Source organism: Lycium barbarum, chromosome 10, assembly GCF_019175385.1.
Source record: "Lycium barbarum isolate Lr01 chromosome 10, ASM1917538v2, whole genome shotgun sequence".
Taxonomy (NCBI): domain Eukaryota; kingdom Viridiplantae; phylum Streptophyta; class Magnoliopsida; order Solanales; family Solanaceae; genus Lycium; species Lycium barbarum.
In genome coordinates, this window is record NC_083346.1 from 75,858,895 (window position 1) to 75,883,455 (window position 24,561).

The 24,561-nt window shown below is 37.2% G+C and overlaps 1 protein-coding gene across 2 annotated transcripts; it reads left to right on the forward strand.

Annotated features, from left to right (window-relative positions):
* Positions 1–322: 322 nt before the first annotated feature.
* On the forward strand, positions 323–3,189 carry LOC132615583 (uncharacterized). 2 transcript variants are annotated; one of them, XM_060330196.1, is made up of 7 exons: positions 323–540; positions 629–746; positions 849–892; positions 1,378–1,488; positions 1,590–1,682; positions 1,772–1,878; positions 2,375–3,189. In XM_060330196.1, the coding sequence occupies exons 1-7, from the start codon at positions 458–460 to the stop codon at positions 2,506–2,508; spliced, it is 690 nt and encodes a 229-aa protein (XP_060186179.1). In that variant the 5' UTR covers positions 323–457; the 3' UTR covers positions 2,509–3,189. The 2 variants fall into 2 exon arrangements, with proteins under 2 accessions (XP_060186179.1, XP_060186180.1); XM_060330197.1 differs by lacking the exon at positions 1,378–1,488.
* Positions 3,190–24,561: the final 21,372 nt, after the last annotated feature.

The window sequence follows — 24,561 nt, forward strand, 5'->3', positions numbered from 1 at the left end:
GCCAAATATACCTCTCGTTATACTTTAGGTCCAAACATACCCTTCCTTCGTTAAAGTTGTCAATCCTATGTGACACTAACATTCCATGAGGTGACATGCCACCTCAATACCCTTAGCCCATTTTACTCGTCCCCTCTATCGGTTCTTTTACCGTTAAAATTTCCTTCCCCTCCACTGCCATTGCCACCATTACCGCCACCATGACCACCTCTTCAAATTCCAAGTAGCATCACTAACCAGATTTCAGCAATGTTTATGAGCGAGTTTAATATTTCTATTTAAACTCCAAACACCACACAGTTAGCTCCAAAATCAGGTATGTCTTCTAAACCAAAGGACCCCAAACTTGATTAAGCTCGTTAGGGAGACCCTATTGGTATTTCACTGGTCAGCAGGGCTTAAGAGCGTCTTAAGGCTTTCCGTTAACTACTAACAAATAAGCATTTCATGCAATAAAATGTTGGAGAAATTCTTACCGCTTCCGCAATTTAATTTTCACAGCAATGACCCCCTTCTCCTCCTTTCTGGCCCTCCCTCTTCGTAAGTGCCTTTAACAATATTCCTTTTTCTTTTCTTCCTTTCATCCAAGTTTAAAATTGTTTACTTCTAAATGATTAATTATTGTAAGAGGGAAGACCTCTTTAGCTTTCCAATTCGCAATTAACTCAGCAACTGGGAATGACGGTAATGTGGTCTTCATTTGCAACCGTCGTAAGTTGGAGACTAAACCCCCTTATCTTGCTCAGGTAAATTTTATATATTTCTTCCTAATTTTAGTAAATTGCCAATATTTCAAAAATAATTTCCCAGAACAAACGCCTTCTTAAGTGGGTGGAGATGATTTTCAGGGAATTGATCCATCCTCTGATGTTATTAACCGTATTCAGATGAAGTAAGTATTTATACTTTGCTCTTTTCCACTGCCCTCATATTAATAGTTTTCTAAGCTATTGATTAAAAACACACCTTAACTATTACTTTTTCGTGGCTTTCACACGCCAAGTATCAATTACCTTTTTCTACTTGAACTATCATCATCTATGTATTAAAACACATCTCGAAGCTTACTAAGCTAACAATCAATTGTATCCTTTTCTGAACCACCACCATCTATGTATTAAAACACGCCTTGAAGCTAACTAGGCCAACTATCAGTTGTTCTTTTTTTCTATCTGAACTATAACTATCTACTCAACTAAGTAAGTGTGTTTAATACATAAATGGTGATAGGTAGGAGAAAGGAACAACTGATAGTTGAGGTGTGAAACTCGCGAAAACGTGATAGTTCAGGTGTGTTTTTTACCATTAACTAGTTGCTGCTTATCTAATTTTGCAAAAATTATGGGGTTTTCAATGTGACATAAGTTAATGCTGTAGGTATATAGATGACGAGGAAGGAATTAAGAAATACTTTGCTGCATTCCATATGCATGATCCTGCTCCAGTTTCAGTTATTATTGATGATTTTGCTGATTTTTTCGATGAAGGGTACTTCATTTCTAGCCAATACCCTAAAACCATTTTTTGTCTACTATATGACAGTAATAAAGCATCATTTTTATGTATGCATATTTCTAAATCTTATTCAGGAACTGCCAAGAGAGATACAATAATACTCGAGGAAGGGATTTGGCGATGGTTCGGGTATTAGCCCTATGTCGTAATGCCATTATGCATGCTAAGTGAGTGAACTGCCCCTTGAATATTAATTTGGTGCACATTTTATAGTGTTCTCTTGCTGGTTTTGATATCAAAATATATTCTTCCTTAGTGAAAAGGGGCTATGTCAGCTTCTACTCTCTGATACTCATACTGGTGACTCCCCAAGGTTGCTATACATTTACAAGAGATGGGTCTCCTCTATTTACACAATCAAAGGTAATTTGCTGCTTTCGGGTGTGTTTGGTATGTAGAAATATGTTTTCTTGGAAAACATGTGGGTTTTGTACTTACTTTCTGGTGTTTAGTAACTAAGCAAAAACATAGTATCCTAATAGCACTTATATGTAATCTAGTAAAACACTATGGGGGTGGGATGGGGTGGGGCTTGGGGATGGGGTGTTGGTAAAGGAGGAGACAATGAACTTGGAATGTCACTTATGAAACTTGTTTTTCCTACTTTCATTCGGGAAGTCATTTTCCTCATTTTAAGGAACTTGCTTTCATAAAAGAATATTTTGACCACCCAAACATGAGAAAATTGAAAAATATTTCTAGAAAGTATTTTCCTCCTTACCAAACACACCCTTTTGGTTGATTGGTTTTGCTTTTTAGCTAATGGTTGTGTTTTATTAATTGGAGTTGGAGTTGCTTTCTGTTTAGTGTTTACCTTTAATTCTACTATCTTAGGAATATTTGATTTTTCATATTGAAGGGGATGGCTTCGGATCATATCTTATTAGTTGTGGCAGCAACTTGGGTGTTGCCAAATCTGCAAAATACTCCATAGCTCTTCAGTATTTGGTATATGAAGGTATTACAGAAGATGAAGAGCAATCAGATGAATGAGTATTTTTCTCTCATAGAGGTTTCAGTATGTCTACCTTCCAATTTTCATCAAGTTAGCTCTTATATTAACATCTCTATAGATCCAAAGATAAATTTTATTTCATTGAGTTTTATATGCTGAAACAGCATCTATTCAGAAAAAGCTAGTGTCGTTGTTATTGTCTCTGATAATATTACGAGTCTCAGCCAAATATATTTTGACAAGTTCATTGAAATTTGGTGAATGTCAAGAGGGTTTGAGCAATTTTAATAGGATTAACATTCATATGAAAGTTCTGTAACTTGTATGCGCCTTCGAACAATTGTACTTCAAATATCTAGGGTCAGTCACAGATTCTCTCTCTTTATCCATAGAATGCTTGTAAATGATTGGTAGGTAGCCAGTGTGATTCAAATAGAATGGTACATTGTTCAATGGGCGAAAAGAGAGGCCGATTGACCAACTTTAAAAGATAGACATTGATATTTACAGTTGCTATGTAGTAAACTCACTCTGAAAATACATTGTACATTCATATGAAAAATCCAAAAAAATAAAAATAAAAATAGAAAAATGAAAAGAAAAGAAAAAGAACTAGACAAATTAGTGGGCTATCCCTTGTTTTTACCCCGAGTACGTCACTGGACATTCATATGAAAATCCAAAAAAAAAAAAAAAAAAAAAAAGAAGAAGAAGAAGAACTAGTAAAATTAGTGGACTATCCCTTCTTTTGACCTGTTTACTTCACCATACATTCATATGAAAAATCCAAAAGAGAAAAAGAACTAGACAAATTAGTGGGCTATCCTTTGTTTTTACCCCAATTACTTCAATTTTACAACATGCAGAAGCGATTTAGAGCTTATGGGTTCTGAATTCTAAAAATATAGCTTACTGGGTTCTTGATAAATTATCTATACATATTAAGTGATTCTTTAAACACAAAGATAGGGTTTGAGCTAAAGCTTTTGGATTCTGCCATACTCATAGGCAAAGCTCTAGCACCGGCCCGGACAACATGCATCTATTTGATGGAACTAGGATTGTATGTCTTGGCTCATTGTGATCAACATATTCTCTATCTACCCTAAAGAAACTCTATTGCTTCTTGGTGATGGTTTGAGTTTGTTTTCTACCTCACAAGCATCTACTCCTATTGTAATCACAGGCTTCAGCTGGAAAGACATTGAAAACAAGTAGCATATATTATGGTTTAGGTCAAGCATAATTAAAGGAAAAGCTAGTGTTGGAATAAGAAAGCTGACGTAGATGGACAGCTGCCTTACGAGGTCATGGAACTATTGGCAGGGGCGGAGCCTAGTGGATTGAAGGGGATGAACCCCCTTCAGCGAAAAATTACACTATATATACTAGGTTAAAATCATTTTTATGTATATATATAGTAGATGTTGAATCTCCTTGGCCTTTGCGTGTTTACTTTTTTATATTCTGAACCACCTTAGTGAAAATCCTAGCTCCGCCACTGACTATTAGCAAGCTCTTCGAGCTTCATATGCTACCGTAGTTATTTTGTTACGAGAACATGGGGAAGTACATCAGGTCGAAATGCAGCTCGGGTGATTGAGCAAAGGTCTTGGATGGTATAATAGGGGAAAAGAAATGGTGAAAAGTAATGACTAGCAAGAAAGTTTGAAATGTTTGGAAGAGTGCCTTCAAATTTATAAGGTTCTTGCTTTTGCTTTTGGGAAGCTAACATGTATTCCGACAAGATAAATTGCAACTAGATAACGTTTATTTTTATTTTAAATGAAATGAAGAATGAGTAGATTTAGTAAAAATTGTGTTGTAACTTTGAAACTAACTTTGAAGAAATGAAGATGGGAGAAACTTTGCCTTGTCACAAGTCGTGACGAATCGTGATGGCTTGGTATAAATTGTGTCATAACTTTAAAACTAATTTCGTCACAAGTCTTGGGGGTGGTGGTGGTGGTGGTGGTGGTCGTCGTCGTCGTCGCCGCCGCCGCCGCCGTCGTCGTCGTCGTCTTACCAGCTTATGCACACGCATCGCATTTATCTTTGCATAATTAAATAATAGTGTTTATTTACTGTGGATTTTCGAAATATTATTGCACGGCTATTACAACGCCATTTTTTATTATTTGAGCACTAATAATTGTGTATTTTATATTGAGTAATATTCTAACACAAGTTATTTAAATAGGTCTTTTATTTAAACGTAGTAGCCCATTTTAATTCACCCCAACCCAATTTTCAGACCAGTCCACATTTTTTTTACTAGCCCATTTTAATGCCCAATCCACATTTTAATTACCAGCCCAAACCAACCCATACCCAGTCCAAATCCTAACCCGACCCGCCTTTCGTTTAACAAGGAACCTTTAGGGTTCCTTGTTCATTTTTCATTTTCTCCGGCCGCCGCCCCCCTCCCCTGTTCTCTCTCTCTCCCTTCTCTCCTCCATCTCCCTCACCCGCCCCATCTTCCCTTGTCTCCTCCACGCCCACGCCTCTGCCACTCCACCATGCCTTGTCCCCCCACGTTGCCACTGCCACCCCACTTCTCCTGTTCCCCACTCCTCTGTATCCTCCACCTCCGTTTGTCCCCCCCGCTCCTCTCTCTCCTTCTTCAACACAAAAAACCTAAAGAACCCTATAAATAATGGTGGAGTGGAATCGAAAAGGGGGAGGATTTTGGATTCATGAAATTACCCCAAGAAAGGAGGATTTTTTTTCGATTTATGAAATTCCCCAAGAACAAGTTTGTTTAGCCGCAGAAATCCCCTAAAGTTTTGAGTTCTTTCGATCGCTTCAAATTCCCGTCTAAAATTATTAAGTCTTCATCAGTTTTAATATCGTTTGGATATTTATTCGAAAATAGAAGATTATTCTGATTCCCTTTTGGTTCCTGCAACTGATTCGAGTCCGAGTAAATTTGAAACCGGAGTCTGTAGTGTTCCAGTGGATATCGAAGTCCCGCACCCACTTCGCTGCACCCGGAGAAGGTCAGTCAACACCCCTTTTATTTATTTATCCATGAATCGAGCACCTTCTGCTTTGTGTTATGTGTTTTTATATGCTTTACATGCTTGTTAGTTAGGCAGCGTCATAATGCTGATAGCTATAATTCCCGTTCTGTTTAGATTAATTTGGTTTAGTTCTTGTTTAGCTTAAGCTTAGTATGTTTCACTCTTTAGTGGATAATTTGTTCCTCGTTATGTCGTTTGAATAATACTAGCATGTGGTTAGCGTTTTTAAGGCTGTGTGTGACCACTACCTTCTCTGTTTCAGGCTGTGGGTTTATGTTCTTAATGTGTTGGTAGTAATTTATACGTGTACAATGTTCTCTGTGGACTGTTGTACGCATTTGAAAGCATGTCTAGCAAGGTCAAGTATCATTTTGGTCTGAGGAAGTTTAGAGATTGATGTTTATTATGGTTTAATGTGTTCTTAATCCAAATTGTCCTTTATATTTCGAATGAGTCGATTGTCATCCAAACATGTATTCGCATACATATCAACCTTTTGTTTACTTGGGCTTTGGTTCCTATGCATTCATGAGCAGCTCGATATGTGTTTGTTTTGCTTAATGTTGCAGCTGGTAAGAAAACTATGTTCAGTTATTTAGTTTGTTCTGCTTACTGTGGCAGTTGATGAGGAACTGTATTTAGTCTTTAGTTTGTTTGCTTCATATTGTAGTTGGTATGACACTATGTTTAGTCATTAAGTCTATTCTGCTTAGTGTTGTAATCTGTATCAAATTACACTCAAAGTGGCCTAGTTTGTTTGTTCAATTTGAAACTGTAATTATAGTTGAAGGAGAAGGACCCTACTGTTTTGGTATTTGAATTACCTGGTTTGCCTAAGTTAGCTTAATCCATTTGAAGCCTTATACGATAAGTTCTATAATTGAGCATGATTGTATGTTTGCCTAGTTTAAACCTTTTTTAACTGCATGCTTTAGCTTAAGCCTATATGAACAAATTCCTTATTTATAAAGGGTCTCGTCCTTCCACTTTTTCTTCGCCCGAGATGGGTAAAAATATGAGTTATGAGAGTGAAAACTAAGTCTGTACACTTAAAGAGAATCAGATTGCCATAAGTTGTTCTGTGCTGTCTCTTAATGTCTTGCTTGTCCATTATTTGGCCTTTGTCTTTGGTTTATTGGTTATGTGGTCTGTCATAAAGAGGATGCCACTTGATTAGATTACTGTTTAGGTGATTATTGGTATGCTTTATTTCTCAGCATTTGATTGGGCTTAAGCCAATAGTTTTGAAAGGGTAAATGATAGATTAATGATGGTATGAGCATGAATATAGTTTTCCAAGTGTTTGTGGGTTTTATTCCTCTTTGCATTGCATACAGTTTGGATTGCTTTTATTGTGGAATTGAAACAAAATTCCAGATCTGTCTTTGTTTGAACCTCGGGAATGGTTAATAAAAACATATGACTTTCGAATATGGCTTGGGGTACATCTGTTGGTTTTTCTCTTTGTGTCGTTTGTATTCTTTGAAACCCTAATCAACTAATATAAATTAGCCAAGATAAGCCTTCTTATAGGATAAGATGTTTGAGTTTCCCAGTTCGTATTCCTTCTATGTTTTTTTTTTTTTTTTGCTCTAAATAAGGCTGAACAACAGCTTAGATCCAGCTTCAGTATCTTTAAGTATATGTTAGTGCTCTGTTGGATTCTAAAATATATTGGAGTTTCTCTATTGATAAAACATTCTAACTGTATGTTGTACGATCATTCCATGCTGAGTTGAACCTGTTTAAACTTATTGGCAAGCATTGTATGAATCATATGGGTATATATCTTTAAGGTATATTCGAATAAGGGGTGAAGCTACTGCAGCTGATTATATTTGGAGTGAAATGTCAAATATGCATGTTCACTTGACTATCTATTTGAACCATATTAAGATATCTGGGTAATCCTTTTCTAGCTATACGTATAACTGTGCTTTGTGCTTGCTTTGGGATGTCTGTTTGGTGCTCGCGAATTTCCTTCCTTCTTTCTGCATTTTTTCTGCTCGTATGGGTTTGTCCCCGCCCTGCCTGATTTTTTTTTTGTGGTATGGTATACTTCAAAGTATACATGGTATATAAACCTTAATGTATATCCGGGTATACAAGGACCGTATATTAATATATACCTTTCAGGTATACCAGGTATACTCTGAATATTTTGTGCTATTGCATTTGTCTATGCAGTTTATATATGACCTATCGACCTGTTTTGAATTTGTACATGTTTAACCTTATTCGTCGATTAGATACTAATCCTCTTCCTTTCTTTTGTTTTATGCATGACCATCGCATACGAGTCCGAGGGACTCCTCATCCTCCGCATTCGATGTTGGGCTAAAAGCCCAACAAAATCCTCCTCTCGAGTCAGCCCACCCGCAGCAAAATTTAAAAAGGAATTCTAGGCCGAGGCCCATAACAGTGGCAGCAGACAGCAGCAGCCCAAAATGGGCTAGGCCCATCTCATTACATCTTTCTACACCTCTATTTTATGTTATTGCATTTAATTTGTATTATGGGATTAACTTTTATTTTGTTTTTATTTTCTTAACCTAGATGAATCCTAATGAATTAGTAGGTTTAGCTTTAGTATAATGGGTAGTAAATTTAAGAGAGATATTAACATTAGTTCCATAAGTTTCATTCCCTTTTATGTTAAAATTATTTATAGTATTTATTATTTGGAATAATTGATTTGCAAAATGGCATGGCTATATATTTTAAGTAAAAAAGAATCATATTTTATCATAAATGTTTCAAAACGCCACTAATACGCAAATATAAACTCAAGCATATTTTGTAAATGACCCTTCAAGTTTGGAGTCAATCACGTATATTTTCAGCTATGCATAGTTAATGAGAAATGATAATAGGATAAAGAAACTCATATTAGCTATTTTTGTGCATACTCCTAAATCATAAAAGAATCAATTAATATGTATTTATAAACTTATTTTTATATAGCATTGTTATATTTTTCTTTCAAAACCTTAGCAACATTTTGTGAATTTTATTTTAAAGAGTATTTAAAATCCTCTTTTATGCAAAATATCTTTTACAAGTTTTATTTCTAAATAGCATCTTATTTAAAGTCTTAGCAATATTTATAAGTTTTATTTAAAATGGCATTTAAAGTCCTCTTTTATACAAATTCTCACTTTAATTAATTAACCTAAGTTTGGCCGGACAACCGTAGTTAACGGATTCTAAAGGATGCCTAACCCCTTCCCTTTAGGATAATATAGAGCCCTTACCTGGAATCACATTGGTTAAGCAGACTATTAACAGAGGTTTAGTTTTAACTTTTCCTTAGTTAACCTCTAGGTGTCCTAATTCACCGTTAAATTAATTAGGTGGCGACTCCTTAAAATAAAATAAATAGGAATCACCAATATGTTGTACTCTACTATAACCCGATTAAAATGGGGTATAACAGCTTGGCGACTCCGCTGGGGAACTTAGGTTCTAACCACAACAGACTTAGGTTAATAGTTAATTTGTTGATATTTTGTTTGTTTTTCTTCTTTGCCTTTATTATTGCTTTTCCCTTATATGCTTTTGAGTGTGTTTATTTTATTCCTTATTTAAATTTTCTATGTAATATGTATGTTATTGCTTTCCTTGAATTGACATTCCGCTCATACTTCTTCCACTCCTGGAAAACTCACACATATTCACACACTTAAAGAGGCTTCGCAGTTTGCGCCCGTGCACTACTAAATTACCCCTTTAGTTGGATTGGTCTAGTGGATTTAGTCGATCGGCGGTGCAGTCGACGGCCACGGACTTTCCACTCCCAAGTTGTCCGCTTGGGGGAGCCTTGTGTCATAGGAAAATCACTCTTAGTCTACCTAGGTAGAGCGAAAGCAAAACCTTTTTTAAGGACATGCACGAGCCTAGGAGGCTTAATACCCTTGGAGTATTAAGCTCATTAGTCAACCTTACCAAATGTCCAAATGAGTGTATGACTCTAAGTGACACTATTCACTATTTATGTGCATTATTTGAAGGACAAATATGTGGAATATGTGGACCTAGTACTCTATAGATAAATATTTCAGGAAAACTAACATTTTGTTGCAGGTGGTCGTGGAGCATCCAATTAATGTCGGAGGGTTGAAGACAACAAAAAGAAATTAGTGGAGATGAAGTGTTAGATATCTTAGATTAACTTTGAATTGTATTATTAAACTGGCATGTAATAAATTTTTATTATTCTTGTAAATTAGTTTTAGGAAGAGTTGTGGAATGATACATAAAATACATGTTTGTCCTTCAAATGTTCGTTAGGCCTACCTCTGGCATAAAGAGGTCCCTTGCATTATAGAACGCGATGTATTATGTGCAATAATGTGTTTATGTGCAATAACATGTCCTTACCGTATACTGACTCGTTTTTCTTTTTCTTTCTTGTTTTATCTTTTTTCTTTCAAACTTATTTTTAAAACAAGAAGGTTGACTTGTGCTAAAGGGGAACTGGCGGAGCATTCATATTTCACACGGTCTAGAGCCAAGAAATCAGACTCTGACTCATCACTAATCACCTGGTTAACTAAAAAGACTCGTTCTAAAATGGAGCAAAGTTTGATCAATGCAACCACTTCATCTGAGCCATCTCTTAGTTTACCGATCACGAGTGATCCCACATCCTCTAGTGAACCAGAAACACATTTGGAGATCATTGCTCGTCTGGAGCGACGAGTTGCTGAACTAAGTCACATGGTACTTCAAAATCGGTCATTTTCTCAAACTCCGCCACATATGACTCCATCTCAGGGGGTTCGTCAGACTTTGCCTATGCCACCTCCATTCCCAAATTTGGATGAACTTAACCAAGCAAACTATTTTACCACTTCTCAACCAGCTCATTCCGAACCCATTGCCCACTTAGTTACTCAAAATGCTCCTCTTTTGTTTACAGACGCCTCTTCAAAGGCTCAGTTCATACCGCCGACACATGATGTTACCAATGCGCATCAAGTTCCGCCGGTATATACTTATACCACAGCCCCCCCCATGACACAAACCCAAGGACAATGTCGCACAGATGTTGATCATTATGTCGAAGTCAAAAATGAGGCAAGGGCAATTAATGATGAAATGATAAATAGAAAGCTCAAAAGTTTGGAAGATGCCATGAGGAGTTTGCGTGGACTCGGTAGTAACCAAAGCGTGAGATATGAAGAGTTATGTGCATTTCCTGAGGTAGAATTGCCACCAGGTTACAAGATTCCAAAATTTGAGAAGTTTGATGGGTCGGGAAACCCTTTCTTCCATCTGAAGGTCTATTGTGAAAAGTTGATTGGGGTGGGGAAGAACGAAGGGATAAGAGTCAAACTATTTAATCAGAGTTTGAGTGGAAAAGATTTGGAATGGTATTCCAAACAAGATACAACCAAATGGCGTACTTGGGATGACTTGGCAAATGCTTTTGTGGATCATTACAAGTTTCATGTTGAGATCGCTCCTGACAGAATCTCAATTACAAAGTTAAAGAAAAAGTTAACCGAATCATTCCAAGAATATGTTATACGGTGGAGGGAAGAAGCATCTAGGGTGCACCCGCCCATGGAGGAAACAGAAATGGTTACTTTCTTCATTCAGGAACTAGAACCAGAGTACTATGAACGTTTGGTGACAATGGGCGGAAAAACTTTTGCGGAAGTGATCAAAGCTGGGGACATGATCGAAGATGGCATTAAGACAGGGAGAATAACAAGTCTAGCAGCATTGCAGTCTACTAGTAAGGCCATACAAACTGGTGCTCTCGGAAATGGAAAGAAAAAAGAAAAGGACGCGGCAGCGGTAATGGCTCTAGGAAGCACCTCATACCACCACCAACAACCTCCGCGATACAAGTCTAACGCTCTCCACTCACAATATTTCCAATATTCGTCACATCCATACAACCAAGCTTTGTCATCTTACCCGCCTCAATCACCACAAATTTCCTACCCCGTCTACAACACACAGCCAACATACCCAGCTCCACGACCACCAACATACCCAGCTCCACCATCACAATCTCATCATCCAAACAATGCATCCGTACCTCGCCCAAATAGACCTTTTCGCAATTTTACACCATTGGGAGAGCCATTGAGCGTTGTTTTTGAAAGACTGCAAGCTTCAGGCTTAATATATCCTGTGGAAGGAAGAATTCCAGATCCATTACCTAGAAGTTTTGATCCCACTAAAACGTGTGCATATCATTCGGGGGTAAAAGGCCATTCCACTGATCGTTGTTATGCATTGAAACACAAGGTTGAAGATCTTATTGAAGCAAAACAGATCATGGTTAAACAACTGACACCAAATGTGGTTAACAATCCACTCCCGACCCATGATGGGGCCACGATAAATATGATTGGAATAGATGAAAATGATGACGATCCAGCCAAATTCATAGTGCCTGTGGATAGTGTGGAAGATCATGGTCTTGTAGCCGTTGCTTCTCCGGCTATAGTGATAAGGGGTTTTGTACCTATCGAGATATTAGGAGCTTCATCAACACTTGTGGAAGTAAGTCAAGCACCAAATCAGTTACCAGTGCTCGATACCAAAGTCGTACCATGGAATTATCAACAAGCTGTGATGGAATGTCGAGGAAAGGAAACGATCACTGACAAGACTAAGACGTCAGGAATGACCAGGTCCGGAAGGTGCTACACCCCGGAAGAGCTAGCTAGATTGAGGCAAACTAAAGAAAGCAATGTGCCTCCCAAAAGGGTTGTGACAGAAGCCGAGGCAGAAGACTTTTTAAGAAAAATTAAGCCCAGCAAATACTCAGTTGTGGATCAGTTGAAAAAACCAATGCTCAGATTCCTATCCTCTCTTTGCTTTTGAGTTCGGATGTACACAGAAATGCACTCTTGAAAATTTTGAGTGAAACGTATGTTCCAAGCGAAACAACTAGTGAGACGTTAGCTGGAATAGTTGGGCGCGTGCTTGACAGTCATCGAATCAGCTTCGATAATGAAAAACTGCCACCAGAGGGATGTAGTCACAACAAAGCACTCCATATAACTGTCAAGTGTCGTAACATGTTTGTGTCTAAAGTGTTGATTGATGGGGGCTCTGGACTTAACATTTGTCCACTAACAAGTCTGAAGAAGATCGGATATAATATTAGCGAGCTTAAGACAAGTGATATGAATATTCGAGCATTTGATGGGGCTCAAAGACGTCCTATTGGAGAAATAGAGTTGAATGTGCTGATTGGACCTGTTGAGTTCATTATGGATTTTCAAGTACTTGATATCTCCACGACATACAACATGTTGTTAGGAAGACCGTGGATCCATATGGCTGGAGCTGTGCCATCTACTTTGCACCAGACTGTCAAATTTGAGTGGGATCAACAACAAATATGCATACATGGAGAAGGTGACACGTCTATCTATCGAGAGCAATCCATCCCATTCATCGAGGCAACAAGAGGGTTAGATGGAACAACTTACCATGCTTGGGAGGTTGTGAATGTTACTAGAGTGGGTGAAGTGTGTCAAACTCAAAAATCAAAAAGGTCATGCGCCGCAATCATGGTTGCAAAGGAAATGCTAAAAAATGGGTACCAACCTGGACTTGGGTTAGGGAAGACATTAAATAGGCGGGTTGAGCCTGTAGTTCTCCCTGCACAACAGTTCACATTTGGTTTGGGATATGAACCAACTGAGGAAGAAGCAAAGAAAGCACGAAAGAATAAAGGAAAGGATATTTTCTTGCCAAAACCCATTCCTACCATTGATCAAACTTTCTCAAAACCTTCCATCTCCAAAACTTCAGATCTGACTGTTGAAGTTGCCTATGATGATATTGTGGAAGGGATCAAGAACTTGTTCGTGGAAGATGAAGATGATCATGCTGTGGTAATCGAAGACATTGCTGCAACATCAACCTTATGGGTTGCCAATCCAGGACCTGAGTTGAAGAATTGGATTTGCATCTCAGCCCCGGTTCGCCGGGAGTTTCAATAATTTAAGTTTAAATTTCCTTTTGTAATAGGCCGGAGGCATAAGCTAGAACCTTTATTTTGTCATGTCACCTCTATGTTTTGTTACGGCCTTTATAAATTAAGACTTTGTCAGTTGTTGTAATGAACTACGTTTGGCCTGACTTCCTTTTGGATACGTAGGCAGCCCACATCGGGTTCGACCACTCTTTTCAAAATATTTCGTTGTCTTTGTTTTGTGGGTAATGAACTACGTTTGGCCTGACTTCCTTTTAGATACGTAGGCAGCCCATATCGGGTTCGGCCACTCTTTTCAAAATATTTCGGTGTCTTTGTTTTGTGGATAATGAACTACGTTTGGCCTGACTTCCTTTTGGATACGTAGGCAACCCACATCGGGTTCGGCCACTCTTTTCAAAATATTTCAGTGTCTTTGTTTGTAGTTTGAACTACGTTTGGCCTGACTTCCTTTTGGATACGTAGGCAACCCACATCGGGTTCGGCCACTCTTTTCAAAATATTTCAGTGTCTTTGTTTGTAGTTTGAACTACGTGTGGCCTGATTTCCTTTTGGATACGTAGGCAACCCGCATCGGGTTCGACCTCCCTTTTATTAAAACAAAACTCAAAAGTTCTTATTTTGTTCACGAACTACGTCTGGCCTGATTCCTTTGGGATACGTAGGCAACCCGAGGCGGGTTCGGCCCTTCTATTTTAAAATTTTCAATATCTTCGGTTTGTCCAACCATTTTGGTTCCTATAAGATACATAAGGATTTTTATATAAGATTTTGGTCTTCCCACTGTTTAAATTCATGTGTCTTAGTAGCTTGAAACTGGGACAAATTTTTGAAATCGGTCAAATCGCTTCCAAAAACTTTCATTATAAGTTCTCACTTTTCAATCGTTTAGAACCAAGTGCCTCCAGGACTGGGAACTGGGATAATTTTTAGAAGTAGCACAAAAGTGGTCTTAAATGTTTAACGATTTTAAATAAAAGTCCGCCCATATGTTTCTAAAAATGTTGATAAATTCAAATTCGAGTCTTCACAATCATTTTATCTATTAGAGCCACTAAGTATTTCCCTTCGAAGTCATCCAAATCTCGTTATTCTCAAAATACACTTTTATTACTTATAACTGAAACTCCCGGGCAAAGCAAAATATCTGGTGGGACATCGAAGAGCGTGGACGCGACCGAAGCAAAAATCAATTCAAGGGCCAAGTTCCCCGACATGCACAAGTCAACCAATTTTCTTTTAAACTCACAATTTTTCTTTGATGAGACAGGTTCAATTAACATGAATGTGGTGCATATTTGACTCTTCTTAAAATTTTAATTATGGACATGATCAAAGAGTTAGTTTGCTTCTAAAGGCAAATATTCTTCAATGTGGATGCAAAGGTAGCTTGCGCTAAACGGTGGACGTTGTTCCACTCGTCATGAAATTTTGATCGTAGCAGTGGACACGAATTTATCTTCTCAACCAAGGGCTGTGAGCATAACTCTTTCAAACCCAGCTATTTACATATTCTTATCACTAACAGTTATTTTAGATCGTGGCATTTCTCGATGGATCAAGTGCACATAATCGTGGATTTAACCTTCTTCAAAGTGGATACTGACATGGTCACCTGTTATTGGTTTGAATTCCTCAATTTTGTCATCACTTTGTACATATTTATTTATTTCAAGTCGCTAACAAGTTCTTTTAGAATGTGGTATTTAATAAGATGACAGGATCGAAATCTTGCATCATACCGTGGGGACAATTGTAGGTTTATCCTCCGTCACAACGGGAAATGGTTTAAGATGTGGATATAAACGTGGATATACATTTCTATATCTTTCTACATTATAAACATTGTGGACGTGGACGTGGACGTGGATTTATCTTTCTTGCATTACAAAATTTGTGGAAGTGGATGTGGATTTATATTTTTGTACCGTGGAAGTGGATGTGGATTTATATTTTTTTTGTACCGCGAAAGTGGACGTGGATTTATATTTTTGCACCATGAAAGTGGACGTGGATTTACATTTTTGTACAGTGGAAGTGGATGTGGATTTATATTTTTGTATAGTGGAAGTGGATGTGGATTTATATTTTTGTACCGTGGAAGTGGATGTGGATTTATATTTTTGTACCACGAAAGTGGACGTGGATTTATATTTTTGCTCCATGAAAGTGGACGTGGATTTACATTTTTGTACAGTGGAAGTGGATGTGGATTTATATTTTTGTACAGTGGAAGTGGATGTGGATTTATATTTTTGTACCATGGAAGTGGATGTGGATTTATATTCTTGTACCACGAAAGTGGACGTGGATTTACATTTTTGTACCGTGGAAGTGGATGTGGATTTATATTTTTTATACAGTGGAAGTGGATGTGGATTTATATTTTTGTACCACGAAAGTGGACGTGGATTTATATTTTGTACCACGAAAGTGGACGTGGATTTACATTTTTCGTACCGTGGAAGTGGAAGTGGACGTGGATTTATATTTTTGTACAGTGGAAGTGGATGTGGATTTATATTTTTGTACAGTGGAAGTGGATGTGGATTTATATTTTTGTACAGTGGAAGTGGATGTGGATTTATATTTTTGTACAGTGGAAGTGGATGTGGATTTATATTTTTACACTGTGGAAGTGGATGTGGATTTATATTTTTGTACAGTGGAAGGGGATGTGGATTTATATTTTTGTACAGTGGAAGTGGATGTGGATTTATATTTTGTACCGTGGAAGTGGACGTGGATTTATATTTTACCGTGGAAGTGGATGTGGATTTATATTTTTGTACAGTGGAAGTGGATGTGGATTTATATTTTCAGATTTCCTTAAAATAAACGTGGATGTGGATTTAGCTCTCATTAAGGTGGATATCAATGTCGACTTAATTCCTCTTCAGGTGGAAGCCATAAATTTAATTCATCTCCAAAGTATGTTGTGGATTCAACTTTTGAAACGGGGGTTACAAGTATAAACTTCTCCAACCCTGTCTTATTTACACATATGTTTCTTTATTGCTAACAATTGTTTTTAGCTTGTGGCTTTTGACAATATTAAAGTTGGCAACACACATCAATTCGTGGAACTTTTCTTCGGCAGCGAACTGGGGCAATTTGTTGGGAAGGATAATCAGACTTCCCGACAAGGGTCAAGGATCTACCTCGAACACTCGTCTTCAAATCCAAATATTCCGTCTGCATTCCAGCATATCCAATTTTCAAAATTTTTGAGTTTTTACCATAAGACCCAGTGTCATCATAATTCGACACTGGGACAATATTTTGTAAAGATTCACGCTAAGCGGGATTCGTTATGCATAAGGTGTCGTAGTTATCCCAGAACTACACCCGACCTGATTCTCGTGTAGCCCGAGATATGTAGGCAACTCGAAGACCAGAGTTCGGCCATAATCCTCTCAAGTTTCCTTTAGCCGGGACAAAATAGGCTACTGAGTCAACGTCTTTGCCCGACAATTCTTTTCATCATTACCGGGCAAAGAGGGACAAGTTGTTGACACCCAATTTTGTCCCGCCTCTCCTCCGAAATACCTATTTACGCTTCTAATATTTTTTGAAAATTTTAAAATATATATTTATATTTTTTACTATAAATATTAGCCTCTTATCAATACCGATGTTTCATTATTCTATTACAGTTACTAGCCATCATCATCATCATCATCATCATCATTATTATTATTATTATTATTATTATTATTATTATTATTATTATTATTATTATTATTATTATTATTCACAATTTTATCATTTCGGCATTTTACCAGCTTATGCACACGCATCGCATTTATCTTTGCATAATTAAATAATAGTGTTTATTTACTGTGGATTTTCGAAATATTATTGCACGGCTATTACAACGCCATTTTTTATTATTTGAGCACTAATAATTGCGTATTTTATATTGAGTAATATTCTAACACAAATTATTTAAATAGGTCTTTTATTTAAACGTAGTAGCCCATTTTAATTCACCCCAACCCAATTTTCAGACCAGTCCACATTTTTTTTACTAGCCCATTTTAATGCCCAATCCACATTTTAATTACCAGCCCAAATCAACCCATACCCAGTCCAAATCCTAACCCGACCCGCCTTTCGTTTAACAAGGAACCTTTAGGGTTCCTTGTTCATTTTTCATTTTCTCCAGCCGCCGCCCCCCTCCCCTGTTCTCTCTCTCTCCCTTCTCTCCTCCATCTCCCTCACCCGCCCCATCTTCCCTTGTCTCCTCCACGCCCACGCCTCTGCCACTCCACCATGCCCTGTCCCCCCACATTGCCACTGCCACCCCACTTCTCCTGTTCCCCACTCCTCTGCATCGTACACCTCTGTCTGTCCCCCCCCCCCCCCCCCCCCCCCGCTCCTCTCTCTCCTTCTTCAACACAAAAAACCTAAAGAACCCTATAAATAGTGGTGGAGTGGAATCGAAAAAGGGGAGGATTTTGGATTCATGAAATTACCCCAAGAAAGGAGGATTTTTTTTTCGATTCATGAAATTCCGCAAGAACAAGTTTGTTTAGCCGCAGAAATCCCCTAAAGTTTTGAGTTCTTTCGATCGCTTCAAATTCCCGTCTAAAATTATTAAGTCTTCATCAGTTTTAATATCGTTTGGATATTTATTCGAAAATAGAAGATTATTCTGATTCCCTTTTGGTTCCTGCAAATGATTCGAGTCCGAGTAAATTTGAAACCGGAGTCTGTAGTGTTCCAGTGGATGTCGATGTCCCGCACCCACTTCGCTGCACCCGGAGAAGGTCAGTCAACACCCCTTTTATTTATTTATCCATGAATCGAGCACCTTCTGCTTTGTGTTATGTGTTTTTATATGCTTTACATGCTTGTTAGTTAGGCAACGTCATAATGCTGATAGATATAATTCCCGTTCTGTTTAGATTAATTTGGTTTAGTTCTTGTTTAGCTTAAGCTTAGTATGTTTCACTCTTTAGTGGATAATTTGGTCCTCGGTATGTCGTTTGAATAATACTAGCATGTGGTTAGCGTTTTTAAGGCTGTGTGTGACCACTACCTTCTCTGTTTCAGGCTGTGGGTTTATGTTCTTAATGTGTTGATAGTCATTTATACGTGTACAATGTTCTCTGTGGACTATTGTACGCATTTGAAAGCATGTCTAGCAAGGTCAAGTATCATTTTGGTCTGAGGAAGTTTAGAGATTGATGTTTATTATGGTTTAATGTGTTCTTAATCCAAATTGCCCTTTATATTTCGAATGAGTCGATTGTCATCCAAATATGTATTCGCATACATATCAACCTTTTGTTTACTTGGGCTTTGGTTCCTATGCATTCATGGGCAGCTCGATATGTGTTTGTTTTGCTTAATGTTGCAGCTGGTAAGAAAACTATGTTCAGTTATTTAGTTTGTTCTGCTTACTGTGGCAGTTGATGAGGAACTGTATTTAGTCTTTAGTTTGTTTGCTTCATATTGTAGTTGGTATGACACTATGTTTAGTCATTAAGTCTATTCTGCTTAGTGTTGTAATCTGTATCAAATTACACTCAAAGTGGCCTAGTTTGTTTGTTCAATTTGAAACTGTAATTATAGTTGAAGGAGAAGGACCCTGCTGTTTTGGTATTTGAATTACCTGGTTTGCCTAAGTTAGCTTAATCCATTTGAAGCCTTATACGATAAGTTCTATAATTGAGCATGATTGTATGTTTGCCTAGTTTAAACCTTTTTTAACTGCATGTTTTAGCTTAAGCCTATATGAACAAATTCCTTATTTATAAAGGGTCTCGTCCTTCCACTTTTTCTTCGCCCGAGATGGGTAAAAATATGAGTTATGAGAGTGAAAACTAAGTCTGTACACTTAAAGAGAATCAGATTGCCATAAGTTATTCTGTGCTGTCTCTTAATGTCTTGCTTGTCCATTATTTGGCCTTTGTCTTTGGTTTATTGGTTATGTGGTCTGTCATAAAGAGGATGCCACTTGATTAGATTACTGTTTAGGTGATTATTGGTATGCTTTATTTCTCAGCATTTGATTGGGCTTAAGCCAATAGTTTTGAAAGGGTAAATGATAGATTAATGATGGTATGAGCATGAATATAGTTTTCCAAGTGTTTGTGGGTTTTATTCCTCTTTGCATTGCGTACAGTTTGGATTGCTTTTATTGTGGAATTGAAACAAAATTCCAGATCTGTCTTTGTTTGAACCTCGGGAATGGTTAATAAAAACATATGACTTTCGAATATGGCTTGGGGTACATCTGTTGGTTTTTCTCTTTGTGTCGTTTGTATTCTTTGAAACCCTAATCAACTAATATAAATTAGCCAAGATAAGCCTTCTTATAGGATAAGATGTTTGAGTTTCCCAGTTCGTATTCCTTCTATGTTTTTTTTTTTTTTTGCTCTAAATAAGGCTGAACAACAGCTTAGATCCAGCTTCAGTATCTTTAAGTATATGTTAGTGCTCTGTTGGATTCTAAAATATATTGGAGTTTCTCTATTGATAAAACATTCTAACTGTATGCTGTACGATCATTCCATGCTGAGTTGAACCTGTTTAAACTTATTGGCAAGCATTGTATGAATCATATGGGTATATATCTTTAAGGTATATTCGAATAAGGGGTGAAGCTACTGCAGCTGATTATATTTGGAGTGAAATGTCAAATATGCATGTTCACTTGACTATCTATTTGAACCATATTAAGATATCTGGGTAATCCTTTTCTAGCTATACGTATAACTGTGCTTTGTGCTTGCTTTGGGATGTCTGTTTGGTGCTCGCGAATTTCCTTCCTTCTTTCTGCATTTTTTCTGCTCGTATGGGTTTGTCCCCGCCCTGCCTGATTTTTTTTTTGTGGTATGGTATACTTCAAAGTATACATGGTATATAAACCTTAATGTATATCCGGGTATACAAGGACCGTATATTAATATATACCTTTCAGGTATACCAGGTATACTCTGAATATTTTGTGCTATTGCATTTGTCTATGCAGTTTATATATGACCTATCGACCTGTTTTGAATTTGTACATGTTTAACCTTATTCGTCGATTAGATACTAATCCTCTTCCTTTCTTTTGTTTTATGCATGACCATCGCATACGAGTCCGAGGGACTCCTCATCCTCCGCATTCGATGTTGGGCTAAAAGCCCAACAAAATCCTCCTCTCGAGTCAGCCCACCCGCAGCAAAATTTAAAAAGGAATTCTAGGCCGAGGCCCATAACAGTGGCAGCAGACAGCAGCAGCCCAAAATGGGCTAGGCCCATCTCATTACATCTTTCTACACCTCTATTTTATGTTGTTGCATTTAATTTGTATTATGGGATTAACTTTTATTTTGTTTTTATTTTCTTAACCTAGATGAATCCTAATGAATTAGTAGGTTTAGCTTTAGTATAATGGGTAGTAAATTTAAGAGAGATATTAACATTAGTTCCATAAGTTTCATTCCCTTTTATGTTAAAATTATTTATAGTATTTATTATTTGGAATAATTGATTTGCAAAATGGCATGGCTATATATTTTAAGTAAAAAAGAATCATATTTTATCATAAATGTTTCAAAACGCCACTAATACGCAAATATAAACTCAAGCATATTTTGTAAATGACCCTTCAAGTTTGGAGTCAATCACGTATATTTTCAGCTATGCATAGTTAATGAGAAATGATAAAAGGATAAAGAAACTCATATTAGCTATTTTTGTGCATACTCCTAAATCATAAAAGAATCAATTAATATTTATTTATAAACCTATTTTTATATAGCATTGTTATATTTTTCTTTCAAAACCTTAGCAACATTTTGTGAATTTTATTTTAAAGAGTATTTAAAATCCTCTTTTATGCAAAATATCTTTTACAAGTTTTATTTCTAAATAGCATCTTATTTAAAGTCTTAGCAATATTTATAAGTTTTATTTAAAATGGCATTTAAAGTCCTCTTTTATACAAATTCTCACTTTAATTAATTAACCTAAGTTTGGCCGGACAACCGTAGTTAACGGATTCTAAAGGATGCCTAACCCCTTCCCATTAGGATAATATAGAGTCCTTACCTGGAATCACATTGGTTAAGCAGACTATTAACGGAGGTTTATTTTTAACTTTGCCTTAGTTAACCTCTAGGTGTCCTAATTCACCGTTAAATTAATTAGGTGGCGACTCCTTAAAATAAAATAAATAGGAATCACCAATATGTTGTACTCTACTATAACCCGGTTAAAATGGGGTATAACAGGGGGATTGTTACAAGTTCAATTCTTTTTGATACGATAACTGAACTCAAAAAAAGCTCTCTTCTCTCTCCTCAAAATTAAAACCCTAAACACCAAAAACCTACCCACCGGCCGCCGGTGATGGCCATTTTGGCCGGTGGACAGCCCCAACATGGGGCTTTTCTACCAAATCCAACTCTCCTTTCGAAGCATATAATAGAAAAACTACCTAATCTTACAACTGAAGCCTCAACATCCACAAACACAACCCCAAACCAAAACGCCTCCACATCCACAACCACAACCCCAAACTAAACCGTTCCTAATATTTTGCCTAGCCGATTGACTTATGCTAACCTGTTAAAGCCAAATGTAGGAACAAATCAACCTTTGATTCCTCTAAAACCTGTCACTTACATCAATGGATAACCTTATGTGGAATGGAATTCTAAGGAAGTCGAGCAATTAATACTGAAGGAAAATTTACAATATGTTGTTCTAGGTAAATTTTCATATGATATTATAAACATTAAGGAATTAAGGACTGCTTCGGAGCAATGTGGCATTAAAGGTAATTGTGAGATTGGTCTAATAGAGGACAAATACATATTGATGAGATTATCATTGCTGGAGGATTATGTTAAACTATTATCTACACCTGAGTATTACATCAAAGTGCACTCAAGATATTGCCAAATGAGACCAATGATATGGAACCCTTGGTTTAAACCAGATGAGGAAACTTCTGTGGCAGTTGCATGGATTAGCTTTCCTGAACTTCCTCCAAACCTTTTTGCAAAGGAAGTTGTCTTCTCTTTGGCATCTGCAGTTAGCAAGCCCTTGGTAGTTGATTTGGCCACTGCTAACAAAACAAGGCCTAGCTGTGCAAGAGTTAAGGTAGAGTTAGATATGTTAGCCACACACCCTCAGAGAATTCATATATCAGAAAGAGATGAACAAACAGGGAAAGTACTTCAAAATGGGTACAAATCAACTATGATTTCTTACCTAAGTACTGCAATCATTGCAAAATACAAGGACATGCTGAGGAAGAATGCATATCACTACATCCAGAGCTGGAAAAACAATATAAGGAGGAGCTGAAGCAGGAAAACAAAAAAGAAGACAACACCAATGAGCTTAACAATGATCAGAAGAGGAATACACATGGAGGAAGAGGTTGAGGTTTTTACCAGGCAAAACAGGAATGGATGCAGAGGAGGAAGAACAAATATATTAAAGATTCAAGTGGTGTCATACTAGGGGAAGTAAGGGATAAGGGTGGATCACAAGAGATTAAAGACAAAGTTGACACACATAATACCTTTGACATCTTTGCAACTGATGAAGGTGATGGATCAACAGATTGAAGAGGTTGAGCCTACAGCAGAGAAGACAATTGAGGAACATGAGGCAAGTGGCACACAAAAATATCAAATATTAAGCCAAGAGGAAATCATAGAAGCACAATAGGTTGAAGAAAAGAAAAGGAAAGATTATAAAAGTCCAATAATAAGCCCAGTGAAGAGTGACAATATCAATAATGGTATACAACAGAAGTTTAACATCAATGAGAAGTTCAAGTAAAAGCAGCAACACAGAGTAGAGAATTGGAGAAGAAGCAGAGGTTAATTCAGCAAGTAACATAAGTCCAGTAAAGGTACAACAAACAGGAAAAGTTGCAAGCAGTCAAAATGATATATTCAGGGCACAGAAGGAGAATGTAAGGCCAGAGGAAATAATTCAAGTTCAGGAGCATGCATCTCAACAATAAGGAAATAATTCTGCACAGTCTTCAACTAAAAGTAAGTAGCACAGTGTTAGTAAATCACACAAAGTTGGAGAATCTACCAATTCAACTAGTGGAACAAAGGGTGTAATGACTGTAAGGGTGGACAAAGGTGAAAATAGAGCTTTAGAGGTGGTTAATACACAACATGATATAGGACCTATTGAAACTTTTACTTTAGGAGAAAACGACTTGGATTTTCATTCAATTGATCATAATATACAGGCAGTAGCTAGAGCAGCAGATCTCTCTCCAAAACATGTGGAAAAGCAACAGAGAGAGGCAAGAAGAAGCACATCAGAGAAAATAGTGTCCCACCAAGTGGTGGGGTTCAAACAAGAAGAACTATACAGAAGCCTAATGTTGCCTTATGAATGCTATCATTTGGAATATTAGATATGTTAATACAATGGAGGATTCTATGAGGTTGATAAAGATGCATCAGAAATTTCATTTTGGTTTCATTGGTTTATTATAACCTTTTCGAGATGCTGATAAGGTAGAAGAGTACAGGAGGAGGATAGGGTTACAACATGTTTTTGTTAACTGTACTGGCAAAATCTGGGCTTTTGTGGATGATATGTTTGAGATTTCAATTATAGTGGATCATTCACAACAACTAACTCTCAAATTGAAGATTCAAGATACTATGGATGAGATGGTTGTCTCGGTAGTATATGCAAAGTGTACTCAAGTTGAAAGACTGGAATTGTGGGATTCTTTAGAGAGTCTGGCTGTCATAACTAATGTACCATGGATGATTGGTGGGGATTTTAATGTCATCACTTCTGAAGAAGAAAAATATGGAGGTTCACCAGTCACCACACCAGTCACCATGAATGAAGTACAAGATTTCAGAACTTGTATTCAAAATTGTTTTGTATTTGATATGGGATTTAAAGGGAGCAAATTTACTTGGTGGAATGGGCAAAGTGGAGAGGAGTGTATTTTCAAGAGATTGGACAGATGTTTAGGGAATCAGGCTCTGCAGAATAAATACCCTGGATTGGAGGTGTCACATTTAATTAGAACAGGATCAGATCATGCACCTCTTCTAATTTCTTATTCTAGAGAAACTGAATCTTTTAGAAAATCTTTTAAG